This window comes from Hylobates moloch, unplaced genomic scaffold, assembly GCF_009828535.3.
Source record: "Hylobates moloch isolate HMO894 unplaced genomic scaffold, HMol_V3 SCAFFOLD_6, whole genome shotgun sequence".
Lineage (NCBI taxonomy): Eukaryota > Metazoa > Chordata > Mammalia > Primates > Hylobatidae > Hylobates > Hylobates moloch.
The window spans coordinates 137,672,880-137,690,808 of NW_026652281.1; the positions used below are offsets into that span (position 1 = coordinate 137,672,880).

The following is a 17,929-nucleotide window of genomic DNA, read 5'->3' on the forward strand; positions in this document are numbered from 1 at the left end:
CGTTCTGAGCCACATCACTCACTCAGCCTCTTTCCTGTACCAGCTTTCACTTGCTCAATAGCTCATAAAATAAACAGACCTCACAGGAGTGGCCCTTTGCCCAAATTATTGGGAGGCAGATCCTAAAAGTAGAGATAGTTTCTTCTTTCTTCTAGTTCAGGGAGCATTGCAGTTTTCCACCTCACACTAGAAACTTCTGAGTCCAATCAACTCTAGTTATGACCTGGGGTCTGGCCTTTACTCTATCCTGATGCTGCTCCTTTTAGAATTTCAGCAAGCTTAAATATAACTTTCCAAACCTATTGGGGAGAACAGAAAAACAATAATCCGAACTCTTAGAGCTCTTTTTTAAACTTGTAGTTCTTCAATACTTCTTATCGCTAAGTCTAGTTATAAGCCTTTTTCACTCAAGCCTCATGACAACTTTATAAGACAGGGCATATTATCATATCCACTTTAAAGATAGGGAAACTGAGGCAAGTTCATAAAGCCAGGAAGTGGCAGAATGGGGATTCAAAACTAGTCTGGCCCCAGAGTGCTATATTGCCACTCAATATGCCTTTTAATGCTAATGATTCCTGTGTTTATAAACTACATTTACTTACATGATTTTGTTTGACTCTTTGTGGTCTGGGAAGTTAGCAGGATGATTATTTTTATTATGAAAAAGTAGAAGCTCAGAGTGGCTGAGATTTTTCCAAGGCTATACAACTAGTACATGGGACATCCTAAGACCAGGGAATCTAGGTCACAGACACCCACCCCACTGAGATTTTCACCACATTAGGGTACCTAAAGTACTACCCCACTCACCCACACTAAATCAGAGTCATTTCTATTTTCAGTTCTGCTGAATATGTCAAGGGGGATGTTTCATGTCATGTTAGTATATTCTTGACCCTATTCTAATGTTTGTCTATCCTACTTTTTAATGCAAAGGATGCTACAGCAAATAATAATCTGTAGTTAGAATATAACTGTTTTGATTTCATTGTACGAATTTTTACCTCTTAAGTATAGCAAGTGATCCTGGTTTCCCATAGGGCCCAGTGATATAAATTTTCCTTTTCAAATAAATTTGAGAAAAAGTAAGGTAATTAAAAATCTGGTAGATAACATAGATCTTACTGAATATGATAAAAATCATAAAGGTGGTCTAAGAATGACTGAGGTTCAGGACCCACCGTTGCTCCCTCTGTTCATTAAGGAGGAGGTTGGCTGTGGATTTAATATTGGGCTAATGAACCTTGCTTGTCTCACTGTCAGTAGCTTGTGGTTTCAAGAATGATTTTAGGATGTTCTGAAGTGATAGCATATGAGAGAGGCTTCTACTTCTCTCGGTTGCAATGTTCCTTTTCAAAGAATGGTAGAAAAGGATTTGCTATCTTATAGCTGCTGTCTATTTAGCGCTCTTGGTTTACAAGGATGGTCTATTATACTTTTTATAGGCCAGCATTTCTCAACCTTGGTGATATGAACATTTTGGACTACACAATTCTCTGCTGGGGTGGGGGGCTGTCCTGTGCATTGCAGCATCCCTGGCCTCTACCCAGTGGATGCCAACAGCACCCCTCCCCAGTTGTGGGAAGAAAAATGATTCTAGACATTGTCAAATGTCTCCTGGTTTGAGTGGTGGTGTTGGTGGTGGTGGTGATTGTCCCTGGTTGAGAACCACTGCTCTGTAGAGGTTCTTTCATTCAAAAGTTGCCTTTTCAAATTGGACACCCCAAACTTTCAAACAGATCATTAAAAGCTGTTCATCTTCTAGCCAGCCTGTGCAGCCTCAGGGAGCTTCTAAATTAACGGGACCCACAGAAGCCTCTGGGAAACCCAGAGGCATCAGACCAGTGGGTCTGCTCAGGAAGAAGGTGGAGACCATCTGTGGGTGCCAGGCCTGAGGGTGTTCTTGCTGAGTACAGCAAGGATGTAGGATCACAGCAAGGAATTCTCCTTCATTCCATGGGTTAGCTACTCCGCTGTCCAACTGGACTTTTAGGACTCATCCATGAGGCCCAGTCAGGTGGAGGAAGGACAGGTCTCCCAGAGCAGCAACTAGGAAGAAGAGGTGCTGGGGGCTGAGAGAAGCTGGGAGAGTTCTGTCCTGAAATCTGTCTGAGAGGGGCAGGCTGGAGCCCAGGTTGAAAGCTGAGAAAGGCTGGCTGTTAGCCTGAGCTGTTGTGGGGAGAAAGGGTCCTAAACAGAAATCTAACAATGAGGCTGTTCTCTAAGAGGATGTGGAGAGTGACTCAAGGCATGAGGGATTTGGGATGAATCAAGTTCACAAACCTAAGGCACAGGGGGCGCCCTTCTCTTCAGAGCAGGTGATAGGCTTTACCTTCCTTTGCAGCGAAGGCCTTTTTCCCAGGACTTCAGGCCCTTCTCTGCTTGTCTCCTTCTGCTGGCTCTGTGTATTTTAAAAGTAATTTGCCTATAAAAGCTACGGTTTCTCTAGTATTGTTCTTATTGTTTCTCCTTTCTATTTCTCCTCGTTATATCCCTCATGGCCTGAGGACATGTGGGTGGAAGAAAGCAAAGACAACTGAATTTCAGGGAGCTGCAGGCCCTATTGGTGGAGAAATTGGTGTAACATGGCTGAGCTCTGCAATGTACGGCTATGGAAAGCACACTGGGGCTGGAGTCAAAAGACCCTCATATAAGTCCCGGCTTTGTCTTGTACCTGCTGTGGGTTAGGGAGAATCTTTGCATCTATAAAGTCTCAGATATCATAATCCACATCACAATATTCGCTTTCTGGGGTTGTTGTGAAGATTACGTGTGATAATGTTCTCTAGAAGTCCTCTGAAAACTGTTAAAGAAAGCTTGTCCAACCCATGGCCCACATGTGGCCCAGGGTGGCTTTGAACATGGCCCAACACAAATTCGTAAACTTTCTTAAAACATTATGAGATTATTATTATTATTACTACTTAGCTCATCAGCTATTGTTAGGGTTAGTGTATTTTATGTGTGGCCCAAGACAATTCTTCCAATGTGGCCCAGGGAAGCCAGAAGTTTGGACACCCCTGTAGAAAAGCATTGTATAAGGGCATTTACTCACATCTATTACTATGGCTCTTATTTTGTGAGAAGACTAGTGGTCTGATATGGGAGCAGAATCGCAGTAAAATTCTTAGGCTGAACCAAAGTTGAGGAATAAGAATAACAACTATCCTAATAGCAGGAGCCACTGTTAACTGAATATTTCCTCTCTGCCAGTTGCTGTGCTAAGGGCTTTGTGTATGCTGACACTTAATCTTAGAAAAGAAAAATCCTTTGATATAGATATTATAATTTTATTTTATGGATGTGGAAACAGGCTTAGAGAGGTGAATTAATTTACCCAAGGTCATATAGCTTGTAATTTGCAGAACCCTGATTCAAACCCAGATCTGTCCAATTCCAAAGTCCCTGTTCTTAACCTACAATGCAATATAGGCACTTAAAAAATTGACCTTAATTAAATCATATTCACCTTCCTGAATCAGAGCACAATCTTGATTTTGATGCTATTTTACTAAGGGTTTTTTTTTTTTTTTATTTTAACTACATTGGTGAATTTAACCCTGCAACATAAATAACTATCACTCAGCAAAAAAAAAGTTTCCCAATTTTAATTTCTCTAGTCCCTCTTTATCACACACACAAAAATAAAATTCCTCAGGATGAAGATGCTTATTTGTTTGGTCATTTCTAGACAATATATTTTCTAGCTGCAGCGGAGATATTTACTAGCAGCATGGAACATGAGATACTTACATATAACCCTTAAATTTATTGAGGTGGTTGTTGGGTTTCTCACACACGATGGTATTGTGGAAAAGCTCTGGTTCGAACTGTACCTCCTGTGAGAGAGAGAACTCTGTGAGTTTATTAATTCGGCGGGATCTAGTCTTAATAGGATCATTGGGAGAGCTAATCACTGTTAGAACCATTGCAAATAAGGTAATCCCTGCTTTGTCACACTTTGATAGTTGTAATGTGTCAGAAAAAAAGTTAAGTCCTCATTAAGGAAGAGAAAGCAAATGCCAATGAAAAGTTTGATGCAGGGCAGAGGGAAGTGATTACCCTGATTGCATTTCTCTGACCTGCCTGGGTCTAAGGCTGTAGCCCAGATCTAATAGAACTTACTGCAATGATGGAATGTTCTGAAGTATGGAAGCCACTAATCACATGTGGCTATTGAGCATTTGAAGTGTGATAGTTTGACTAAGGAATTGTTTTCTTAAAAAATTTAATTTGATTTTAATTAAGCTTAAATAGCTACAAGTGGCCAGTGGTTATCACACTGGATACCACAGAAATAGATTATTAAAAAGAAGGCATTATAAATCACACCACATAGAGATATCCACAGCTAAAATGCTTGTGCATGTAATACTTCCAAGGTTTTAAATATATATATCCATTAGCCGGGCATGGTGGCTCACACCTGTAATCCCAGCACTTTGGGAGGCTGAGGCAGGCAGATCACCTGAGGTCAGCCATTCGAGACCAGCCTGGTGAAACCCCGTCTCTACTAAAAATACAAAAATTAGCCAGGCATGGTGGTGTGTGCCTCTAATCTCAGCTACTCGGGAGGCTGAGGCACGAGAATCACTTGAACCTGGGAGGTGGAGGTTGCAGTGAGCCGAGATCGCGCCACTGCACTCCAGCCTGGCAGAGCAAGGCTCTGTCTAAAAGAAATATATATCTATATCTATATCTATATATATAGATATCTATATATGTATCTATATATATGTACACACACATATGTATATATACACACATATATATATCTCCACACCCACATATATTTGTGTAGGTATATACATGTGTATTATGCATTTTAACAATGAGATTTAGTGTTCATAGATCTTGAACATTTTTACAGGTTATTAAATTTTTCTACATTTTTATTAACATCTGCACAAAAACCTATTGTATGAATATGTGGCAGGCCAGGTCTCACTAACGCAGGCCTCCATTACAACTGTGCCAGCACTGAGTAGCTAGATTAAACATTAAAGGCTGATTGAGCCAGTGTCCTTATACAAAGGCTGGAATGTAACAAAGATCCCACCAAGGTTGCCTAGGCTTTTCCTGGGACTTGAAGCATGAGAGGATAATGAAGGAATTCTTAGCAGGACCCTTTTCAGGATGAAACAAGTTTAATTGGGGATCTGAAGAAACTCCCCAGGCCTCCACAAACAAGTTTACTGGTGTCTAAAGGAACTCCTAAAATCCTTATGATTTGTCAGGAGACAAGATAAAGTAATCCCAGCACCTAGACTCATTTAGATTAAACTTACTGAGGCTCCAGAAGTAGGTCTTCAGGACCCAGACCTCAGTTATAGATTAAAAGAAGTTAATCACTTATGTCTTCAGACGAATGCACACTTACACGTAGACATATAGCTTAGAAGGTATATAAACTCTGGAAAACTTTGTAATTTTGAGTCGGTCTGGCAATAACTTCCAGGCCTTCTCCCTGTAACTGGTTAGAGAAATAAAAACTCTCTTCCTCCCCAGTTCATCTGCATCTTGTTATTGGGCCATGAGAAATAGCAGCCCAACCCTCAGTTTAGTCCAGGAACAAAATTGACCGTATTTCCTTTAATCATTTCACCATTTAATAGGTATAGTGTTTCAATTTGTTTTGCTGTTATAAAAATGCTGTGAAAATAGTAGCTAATAGAGCAAAATAAATAGCATTTACTGGACTCTTATTTCTGCCAGACACTGTAATGAGAACTTTATTATTTATTTTCAAGCTTACCATCATTCTGTGAAGCAGGAACTTTAATTTGCCTCTCTTTAGAGATGAGAAATCTGTGACTGAAAGGTAAAGAAGGCTCCCCATGGTCAAACCTATTTAAATCTCATGGGCTGGGATTTTAATTCAAGTTCAACTGCAGACCCTCTACTCCTTACTTGCACAGCACATTGCTTCCTGGTGAACAGTCTTGTAGCTAAGTACTTTTTTTAAAGGCATTTCTGTTGTACAAACTCTTTTAGTCCAATGGGGATGAAACACAACTTGAGGTGGGGAGATCTTGCTTTCTGACTCTCCTTTACATTGACTAATCCTACCTTCAACTCATGAGCCTTCGTTTCTTCATCTGTAGAATGGGGCTAACATCACCTGCCCTGCCCATCTTAATTGTGCCTCAGAAAACAGAATCTATGTGGAAAAGTGTTGAAACATGTAACATTCCACCCAAACCGAAGGCAGCACTGGTAAAGGTGGGATTGGAAATGGTTTCCTGGGTAGAGCTGTTAGCAAGGGGTGTGAGTTTATCGCTGAAAGCTTCAAGGTACAGCTGTTCAAAGGGGCAAATTGATTCAAAGAAATGATAGCATTTCCTGGCTTCGTGTAAATATACTGTCCATTGGATTTGAGGGGGTGCCAACATAAATAAACTCTCTACTCACTTGAAATAAATTACCCATCCAGGAGTTTCTAAAAATATGGCCCTTTTCCCTCTAGGTATTGATTCTTTCAGGGACAAACACTTGCTGAGCTCCAAGATGATGACAAATCATGCTGTAATTTGTCAGCTACTTTCATGCCTCTGATTAAGTCGTGTGCTTCACTCCTGATCCACACCACTCAGCTCAGTGCTGGGTCTCTAAATCCAAACTCATTTCAGATATGACTGGCAGTGGGGTCTGAGCACTAATGATACTTCTGTAATGCCTCGGAGTCCCTGCTGCCTGTTTAATCACACCTGCCGGGCCCCAGCAATGGTGAAGTTTGACTCTTGTTCCTCTGTTGGGGCTTCCTAGCCACCTCCCTCCTGAAATGTCCCTCCCTCCTGCTGTGTTCTCCTTTCCTGCTGAGCACGGGATTTTTGTCCCCTGTCTTCCTCTTTTCATGAAGAGGTGACCTTGCTCTTTCTAGCTACTTGTCCCCTGGACTCTATTCTTCAGTTGGAGGAAGAGGGGCTGTGGAGAGGGGTACATGGGTCCTGCTGGCTGCAAAGACAACCACTGAGGCCCTGCTTGCTTTTAAGAATTTGCTGTATTTCCCTCCAGGGCAGCTGCTGGGCCAGCCCAAGACACAGAGAACTGCCGAGCCTTACAAACCTGTCAGGGTTCTTATTTATTTATTTATTTATTTATTTATTTATTTATTTATTATTTATTTATTTATTTGAGACAGGGTCTCACTCTGCCACCCAGGCTGGAGTGCAGTGGTGTGATCACAGCTCACTGTAGCCTCGACTTCCCGGGTTCAAACAATCTTCCCACCTCAGCCTCCTGAGTAGCTGGGACTACAGGCGTGTACTACCAGACCTGACTAATTTTATATTTTATAAAATAAAATTATATATATAAAATATATATATATTAATACATATATATGTATATATTTGTATACATATTTATATATAATTTATATATTATATAAATTATATATAATATATACATATATTTATGTACATACTATACATGTATATATAATATATGCATGTATATATTATACACATAAATATAAATATATGTATATATTATATATACATGTATATATAATATATACACACGTATATGTTATATATGTATATATTATATATACATAAATACATGTATATATAATATATCATATATACATAATATATTATATATGCTATATACAGGTATACACATGTAAATATATATATACAGGTATACACATGTAAATATATATATACAGGTATACACATGTACATATATATTCAGGTATACACATGTACATACATATACAGGTATACACATGTAAATATATATATATACAGGTATACACATGTAAGTATATATTATACAGGTATACACATGTAAGTATATATTATACAGGTATACACATGTAAGTATATATTATACAGGTATACAATATAAGTATATATTATACGGGTATACACATGTAAGTATATATTATACAGGTATACACATGTAAATATATATTATACGGTTATATACATGTAAATATATATTATACGGGTATGCACATGTAAATATATATTATACAGGTATACACATGTAAATATATATTATACGGGTATACACATGTAAATATATGTCATATATACATGTATACACATGTAAATATATATTAATGTGTGTGTATGTATATATTATAGAAATGGGGGTCTTACTCTGTTGCCTAGGTTGGTCTCAAACTCCTGAGCTCAAGCAAGCCTCCTGCCTCAACCTCCCACAGTGCTGGGATTACAGGTGTAAGCCATCGTGCCTGGCCAGGGTTCTTATTTTAACCTTGTTCAGGAGTTTCTGATTCCCTTGTGAGACGGTGTAATGTCCTCTCACCACCCTGTAGTTCTTCTTAGATTATGGAAGAAGCTCGCCTAACTGGCCACTTCTTTTTGACCCAGACTTTTATCTAAGACACTGCCCTTTGATGAAAGTCTTGCTATCCAGCAAAAGGCCTAGGGAGCCATTAAGACACAGGAAAAGACCAATCCTTTCCAGAGAAGAGTGTTCGTCTCTGCAGCTCTTTAGGTCAGACCTACCTATCTGGAGCACTTACTATGTGCCAGACATCTGTCATAAAGTTCTCACAAAAACCTTAAGAGGTTTGGACAGACGTGCAGATGGAGACTAAAGTGTCTCATGTTTGGCAAGTAACAGAGTCAGGATTGCCATTCACATCGTCAGATTCCAAAGTCATTGTCGTCGTCATCATCATCATCATCATCATCATCACTTTTATTCCTCCTCTCCTCTTATTATTATTCTGCAGCACTTATTGAATGCTTGTTGTGTACTAAGAATCAACCAAATATTTTATACATGCCATCTTCTTTGATTCTTACAATAATTCTATCAGGTAGGTACCATTATTATCCCGATTTCACAGAAAAAGGAATTGAGGCTTAGGGACAATCTGTGATTTCCCCAGTGCCATCCAGACAGCAAAGCTGGACAACAGGCTTTAACCTTAGCATCGCTCACTCCCTAAGAGTCTGCTCCTTAACCACAGCATTATTTGGATGCACACAGGAAAGATGAGTAAGCTCTCCTCTTGGCCCTGTTTCTTTTCTATGTTCATTCCTCACTTCCTCTGAAGGACCTAATAAATGAATATATTCTCTAATATATAGTAGAAAATATACAAAAATTATAATGAATAAACAATGCAATGTGTTACCTCTTCCAAGCACATTTGCATTTTAAAGTAAGTACCTACAAAGGGTAAGGGTTAAAGTTAAGGCATTAATTGGCCTAGAAGACATTTTTTTGATAATTTTTATTTTTTAGCATTAAAATTTTTTTTTGGCCACTCCCTCTATGAAGCTCACTCTAATTCCCATAGAATGTTCCACCCCCGCCAATCAGAATTCCTCCTTTTCATGTGCTGCCACCACTGCTGCTGTTTCCACTGAACATCTCTGCCTAGATCTGTGCATCCTCTGGTAGACTGTCATCTTCCTCTGGGGCATCTCCTGTAATACCTTGTTTTTGCAGGCACACCATAAAGATGTGTTGAGGTAAGGTTAGTACTGGAGAGGGTGATGTTAGAAGTGTATATTTTGAAAGGTGATAGGTGAGGAGATACAAAGCAGACCTCACTGTAAAGGCTGGCCCATGCCATAGAAAAAGCCCCAGGTACAGTCTTAACTTTGATTGATGGGAGTAAGACCCCTTGTTTTATGGGACTTCTTTGGCTCAACAAATAAAAAATGTAGTCACAGTCCTAGATCCCACCTTGGGCCAGTCTAGTCTTCCATTCATTCATGCGTGCATTCAAGCTTTTATTTACTATCTATGATAGAGGAGTCATGTGGGACAGTAAGTGAGAATCAAGGGAAGAAAGGGGTGATTAACACAAATCGGTGATTGCAGCCGTAAGACAACTCAAAGTTCCCAGTCCAGCTCAGACGTGTCAATAGCGGTATCTTTGAGAGCGAAGGAAAGTGGGCCTGGTGCCAGGGCATAATCACTCCCCGGGGTTGAGGTCCTCCTCACTCACCTGTGTCCAAGGTACAGCAAGCCTGCCATCTCAGGCTGGAATATATTCCATTAGCTAGAATAGGCCATTTCCCTTGTGCTTGCCTCAAGTTTTACTTTTCTAGGCTTATTTCCTTTTATTCTTTACAATTAATGATCGAATTGATCAATACACATGATTAAATAAATATATGAATGATCTTTTGAAATTGTTTGTAATGGATAGCTGTTTTCTGGCTACACATCTTCTGTTTCATCCTTTTTCTGTAAACTTCTGGCTTTCTTGTGGGAAACTGCCTTTCCTTTCTGGTATATAATTCTGATGGGAATTTAAGTCATGATGCCCTGCCCATTAAACTCTCCCACTGTGGGGCTTTGACTTGAGTGGAATGACTCAAGGGAGGAAAAGAAAGAAGGAGACTCTTAAGTAATTCCTGTTACCAAGCTATTTCTGTAAGCCAGAGGTTCCTGATTGGTAGATTAAGCTACTGCATCTTGTCTACAAATCCCCTATATGCTCCCAAATGCTGTCTGTAGACAGAGTAAAAATAAGTCTCACACATGCATGTACCACTATCTTTCAGATTTCCAAAGGAATTATTGAGATTAATAAATTAAAATTTCATTTACAACTTCACTAGATTCACTGTAGCTTTTGGTTTTAATATATATTCTTAAATAATGGACATTAAAAAGACAACCTCTTTTTTTTTTACAGTCACAAAGGGTTTTTTTTTTTTTTTTTTTTTTTTTTTTTAAATGGAACCCATAGTCATAAAGTTCTTACAGGGTTAGAAGAACATCTTAGACCACTTTGAAATCCCTCTATGTCCATTAGGAAATATCATTAGCGAAAGATTCTGTCGATTGAAGAAAGGGAAACCAACAAAACTCTTTCCTCAAACATAGAAATCATTTATGTATTTAGTTTTTATCAAGAGTCAAGAATGTTTACCAAAAAGACGAGTTGGATTAGTGACTGCCACGCTTCTGTGAAACTCTAGGTGTCTGTTTCTACATGATTCCCAGGCTAGAGGGACAGCCACCAAGGACAGCCACCACAACCTGGGGATGAGGATAACAAAATGGCGGCACTGACCCTCCTGGCGGCACTGACCCTCAGCTGACTGTGCCAAGGAATAGGGGTTACAGGGTAGGCAAACCATGCCAACCAAGGAAGCTACACAGGAGGTACGCTGCAACCTTGGAAGAACACTCAAGTTTTTTTTTTTTTTTTTTCATTTTAAGTTATCAGTTGTCTAAATGGTGAAAGCAAATGTTCTTCACACCCCAGCTGCTGAGCTAGGTGATTGAGGTTTTCTTCCTGGCATATAAATTAAGCAACCCTCTGATTTCTGAGAATCCTATCTGAAAACTAATGACAGTTACCAGCATTTGATAACCTTTCTGCTTCCTGGTAGGTGAAGGTTCTTTTCAAGATAACGCACAACAGAGTGACTGGCAGTTACTTTCCTCTGGCTGTGGATGAGGAAATCATTTGCATATTCAATCACTCTAGAGATCCCTGCCTGCCCTAGTGATTCTCCCCCAAAAGCAGGCAGATTGGGCTGGAGGGCTCTGAGGGAGACTATCTTAAGGATTTTTTTTACAGTTTGAGTTCCCTTTTGTCAAGTGGACAAATATTCTGTTTCCCAGTTGGGCTGACTAAAAGTAATCTTGAGATCTTGCTATGGCATTTCTCAAACATACAGGGCATGGGCTTGGTATGCCAAGCAAATACTGGAAATAGGATGATTTCTTCTGTCATTTCTAAAAGGAACTAATTGTTGGCAGAATTGTTAACAATTGTCTGTGTAATTCCCTGTAAGGGCATGCAGTCGCACCCTGTATCTCTCTTGTTTACTCCTGGGTCCCCAGAGCATGCTACAGCATCCGGCACATAGAAGGCTTTTAATAAATATTTGATGAATGAATGTGTGAGTGGTCTGATGCCTGAAATATAGGCAGGTGCCACCAGATGGCCAGTGGCGCCTTCAGGGAGTATTATACAGACAAACCTTTTCTGTACAAATTCTTTCTTGCTGTGGATAACTGAAACACAAGAAGATGATATGAGATCCAATGCTTTGTACCTCATGTTTTGGCAAAAGAATTCACAAAGAAGAGAGCATGAGTTTCAGTTCAAGGAACTATATTAAGTTGTTCATGAGAGATATGATCACAATGTGTCACCTCTGCTGATAAACCACAAAACAAAGATCCTAGTACAGTGTCTGGCAACAGGAGGACCTCATCAGATGTTGGTTGAGTAAATGAATTTATTGAACAGACTATAATAGTTGAGAGTGGCAAGAGCAAAGTCCATGGGAGCACAGAGGAAGGAGTGATTACCTGTGGGACACTGGTCAGAGTGTTGCCTAGGCAGAGAGAGGTCAGAAGGGAAGGCCTTTTTGGGAAGAGGGATAACACTAGAGACTACAGGAGAGAGACAGAGGGTATTAAGCCCCCTTCCTTAAGGATGAATGACCATGGTCACACATGAGTTAGGTTTATGTACTTCTGATGAGTCATAGATATAATGGATATTTATTGCTGTGCTGTTCAGAACTCTCACATCCCACAGACCAATTTCAAACATGAGGTTCAAGTGGAGGATGCCAATCACAGAGTCCTTTGTTTCTGGCCAGAGTTAATTTGTCTAGGAATGGGTACATGATACCAGCCAGGCCAGCCAGTCCCTTTCCCCAGGATGCTTTTCAATCTAGACATCAGGGAAGGTTGCTAGACCCTCTCTGGGGGTTAAGCTATAAAGCACAAATACTACTGGTACCACGTTTCATTCCACATGAAGGAAGTTGGTTTGAAAGATTCATGCCAAACATATCACAAGAAACATAGACAAGAGATGGACATTGTACTGATGGATTCTGAAGTCCTCATTCCACATGAACCTAAGGTCCAACCCACCCCATATTTTTCTAATAAATTTAATTTTTTGTCCACACTATTTTGAATTACAGTTCTGTCACATGTAACCAAGAGTCTTAACTAATCCATATACCATATTAGATTGGTATGTTTTTCATTTGAGATATCAAATATTTCCCACATTGACCTTAAATACCCACAATTGGTTAAGACAGTGAAGGCCAATACTAAAATGTAAATACGTTGTCTTTGGTATTGGAGGTGGTGGGAAGGAGAAAATTTTAAGATATAATTCATTAATACCTCAGGTTATTATCCATAAGATATTATCCATTAATATTTCACCTTTTGGGTCGGGTGCGGTGGCTCACGCCTATAATCCCAGCAGTTTGGGAGCCCGAGGAGGGTGGATCACGAGGTCAGGAGTTTGAGACCAGCCTGGCCAACATAGTGAAACTCCGTCTCTACTAAAAATACAAAAAATTAGCTGGGCATGGTAGCGGGCACCTCTGTAATCCCAGCTACCTGGGAGGCTGAGGCAGGAAAATCGCTTGAACCCAGGAGGCGGAGGTTGCAGTGGGCCGAGATTGCGCCATTGCACTCCAGCGCGGGCAACAGTGCAAGGCTCTGTCTCAAACAAAAACAAAAACAAACAAAATTTCATCTTTCACATAACCTAGCAGAGTTTCCTCGTAAGGCTCTAAAGGAAAAGACCTTTTAATAGAAATGTGCAAATAATGCTAGGTGTTGGGAAGAGAGGACGTTGTATGGGTGTGTGAGGAGTGTGTGTACCCACATACAAGTAGAAGCCTGGAGGAGATCACCACAAGGAGGCCAGAAGTCTATAGAAAATAAAAGTAACAGTTTTTCATAGGGTTGCCCTATCACCATCAAGTTATTATTATTATAAATAATTAAACCTAACATTTATAGAGCTTTAGAATTTTCATACATATGAAAATTGTATTCATTTGAGAAATAAAAATACATCTAAAGAAAGTTAAGAATATTTCCCACAATGAGATAAATAATCAGGTACATCAGAACTGAGTTCTAATTTGGTCTCAACACTATATTACCTGGATAATCTTTGACAAATTCGCTCTCTCTGAAGTTATTTTCTCATCTCTAATATGTTGCTAGTTCCTACATTTCAACCTCATAGAATTTCTGTGAGTGTTAAATATCAAAAGGGGGTGGTGTAGTGCAGTGGATAGGGAATTTACATGATGTGGGAAAAAGATTACATACTTAATATGGATGAGGTGGAGTAAAAAACCTCCATTCTTGAATTTGAAGGGTCAGCATGAATCCAGATGTATTTAATCTTAAAAGTGTCCTAGCTCTGTTCATTTAAATGGCATAGAGATAATAATCAACCCAATAGTAATAAACTCCTCTAGCATGTACTTATTGTGGTTTCTATTACAAGGAACCAGATCTACCAAAGGCCACTAACATGTGAAAAGGACTCAGGAGCCACTTCTCATTTTTAAGAAGCTCCCACTGGCTAGAGATGGGGCAATAATGAAAGGCAATAAATGCATTGATTTGACATACGTCAGATATTTTTAAAACCATGAGTTCATATTGATGCTAAAAAAGAAAAACCCACTGAACACCTTTGGAGGATCCTAGGCAACCAACTCATTATTTTGAAAATGTAAATGAGAGGAAAGACTCAAAAACATCCATTTTCTCTACAGAGGACACTTCAGAGTGACCCAATACTTCACGACAGGAAATTTTTCCTTATAAACCAATTAGGATATCACTAGTTTTTCAAATTCTATTGAAGTCATGGATCTAAACAACCATCATCAATGACTATTAACAGTGAAAAAAGATAGATGTTTTGTGCCTTCAGATGGTAGCACACTGCAGTTCCTATGACATAACATTGACATGCACATGCATAAATGCCAAATCTAACCCCAGTCCGACATAGGCACTAGATCCTACTACCATGTTGTAAAAATATAGTGGTCAGAAAAACATGTTAAATGGTTCCACAGGAAAACAATGCACAGACTATAAGAAATCGTACAGGGGCCGGGCGCAGTGGCTCACACCTGTAATTCCAACACTTTGGGATTCAGCTGAGGTTGGGAGTTCAAGACCAGCCTGACCAATATGGAGAAACCCCATCTCTACTAAAAATACAAAATTAGCTGGGCATAGTGGCACATCCCTGTAGTCCCAGCTACTCTGGAGGCTGAGGCAGGAGAATCGCTTGAACCTAGGAGGCAGAAGTTGTGGTGAGCTGCGATCGCGCCATTGTACTCCAGCCTGGGTAACAAGAGTGAAACTCCTTCTCAAAAAAAAAAAAAAAAAAAAAAAACCACAGAACAAAACAACAACAACAACAACAACAACAACAACAACAACAACAACAACAAGAGAAATCATACAGGACAAACAACCTGGTTTATTAAGCAACAAAAACTATGCATTAAAAAGAGAGCTAAATGGGAAATTATAGAATAAGAGAGATTAAAGAAATTATCTCAATATTTGTTGTTATTTGGATCCTGATTCAAACAAATGGAAAATATTGAGCACTGATTTGAAAGTTGATATCAAAGAATTGTTGCTAATTTTTAGGTATGATAGTATAATCATATATTTTAAAAATCCTATCCTTCAGAGATAGTAAAATATTTACGATGAAATGAAATATTGAAGATCTGCTTCAAAATAATTTGCAGAGAGTAGAGGGTGGGGAGACAGATAAAACAAGACTGGTTATAAACTGATTGTTGAAATTAGGTGACGGGTCCATAGAAATGTATCATATTATTCTCTACAGTTTTGTATATACTAATAATAAGAGCTATCTATGACAAACCCACAGCCAATATCATACCGAATGGGCAAAAACTGGAAGAATTCCCTTTGAAAACTGGCACAAGACAGGGATGCCCTCTCTCACCACTCCTATTCAACATAGTGTTGGAAGTTCTGGCCAGGGCAATCAGTCAGGAGAAGGAAATAAAGCATATTCAATTAGGAAAAGAGGAAGTCAAATTGTTCCTGTTTGCGGATGACATGATTGTATAACTAGAAAACCCCATCATCTCAGCCCAAAATCTCCTTAAGCTGATAGGAAACTTCAGCAAAGTCTCAGGATACAAAATCAATGTGCAAAAATCACAAGCATTCTTATACACCAGTAAAAGACAAACGGAGAGCCAAATCATGACTGAACTCCCATTCACAATTGCTTCAAAAAGGAATAAAATGTCTAGGAATCCAACTTACAAGTGATGTGAAGGACCTCTTCCAGGAGAACTACAAACCACTGCTCAATGAAATAAAAGAGGATACAAACAAATGGAAGAACATTCCATGCTCATGGGTAGGAAGAATCAATATCGTGAAAATGGCCATAGTGCCCAAGGTAATTTATAGATTCAATGCCATCCCCATCAAGCTACCAATGACTTTCTTCACAGAATTGGAAAAAACTACTTTAAAGTTCATATGGAACCAAAAAAGAGCCCTCATTGCCAAGTCAATCCTAAGCAAAAGAACAAAGCTGGAGGCATCACACTACCTGACTTCAAACTATACTACAAGGCTACAGTAACAAAAACAGCATGGTACTGGTACCAAAACAGAGATACAGACCAATGGAACAGAACAGAGCCCTCAGAAATAATGCCACATATCTACAACTATCTGATCTTTGACAAACCTGACAAAAACAAGAAATGTGGAAAGGATTCCCTCTTTAATAAATGGTGCTGGGAAAACTGGCTAGCCATATGTAGAAAGCTGAAACTGGATCCCTTCCTTACACCTTATACAAAAATTAATTCAAGATGGATTAAAGACTTAAATGTTAGATCTAAAACCATAAAAACCCTAGAAGAAAACCTAGGCAATACCATTCAGGACATAGGCATGGGCAAGGACTTCATGTCTGAAACACCAAAAGCAATGGCAACAAAAGCCAAAATTGACAAATGGGATCTAATTAAACTAAAGAGCTTCTGCACAGCAAAAGAAGCTACCATCAGAGTGAACAGGCAACCTACAGAATGGGAGAAAAGTTTTGCAATCTACTCATCTGACAAAGGGCTAATATCCAGAATCTACAATGAACTCAAACAAATTTATAAGAAAAAGCAACCCTATCAACAAGTGGGCAAAGGATATGAACAGACACTTCTCAAAAGAAGACATTTATGCAGCCAAAAGACACATGAAAAAATGCTCATCATCACTGGCCATCAGAGAAATGCAAATCAAAACCACAATGAGATACCATCTCATACCAGTTAGAATGGCGATCATTAAAAAGTCAGGAAACAACAGGTGCTGGAGAGGATGTGGAGAAATAGGAACACTTTTACACTGTTGGTGGACTGTAAACTAGTTCAACCATTGTGGAAGTCAGTGTGGCAATTCCTCAGGGATCTAGAACTAGAAATACCATTTGACCCAGTCATCCCATTACTGGAAATATACCCAAAGGATTATAAATCATGCTGCTATAAAGACACATGCAGACGTATGTTTATTGCAACACTATTCACAATAGCAAAGACTTGGAACCAACCCAAATGTCCAACAATGATAGACTGGATTAATCATGGAAACATTCACCATAAAAAGATGATTCATGTCCTTTGTAGGACATGGATGAACTGGAAACATCATTTTCACAAATATCACAAGGAGGGGAGGGGGGAGGGATAGCATTAGGAGATACATCTAATGCTAAATGATGAGTTAATGGGTGCAGCACACCAACATGGCACATGTATACATATGTAACAAACCTGCATGTTGTGTACATGTACCCTAAAACTTAAAGTATAACAAAAAAAAATTCCATTACAAAAAGCAAACAAACCAACAAAAGAACTGTGCCTGAGTTTGAATCTGATCTCAGTTAACCTAGAGAAAAGGGTTTCTTAACTGTTCTTCCCTCATTTGTTAAATAGAATAATAAAAGCACCTATTTTACAGGGTTATTTGTGAGTAGTAGAACGAAATAATAGATGTAGAACACTTAGAAAAACTGCCTATGGCACATAGGTGTTTAATCCAGTTATCTGTTGTAATCTCTTCTTGATATTATATACTATTATGAAGTCATATTTAAAAG

General features: G+C 39.1%; 1 protein-coding gene across 3 annotated transcripts in view; it reads right to left on the reverse strand.

The window, feature by feature from the left end:
* The window catches only part of ATP10B (ATPase phospholipid transporting 10B (putative)), a 281,652-nt gene that overhangs the window by 76,129 nt on the left and 187,594 nt on the right, over nucleotides 1–17,929 (reverse strand). For all 3 annotated transcript variants that reach the window (XM_032158541.2, XM_058440106.1, XM_032158544.1), the window contains one exon: nucleotides 3,757–3,842. In XM_032158541.2, coding sequence (XP_032014432.1) covers nucleotides 3,757–3,842 — 86 coding nt within the window. The remainder of the gene's footprint in view (nucleotides 1–3,756; nucleotides 3,843–17,929) is intronic.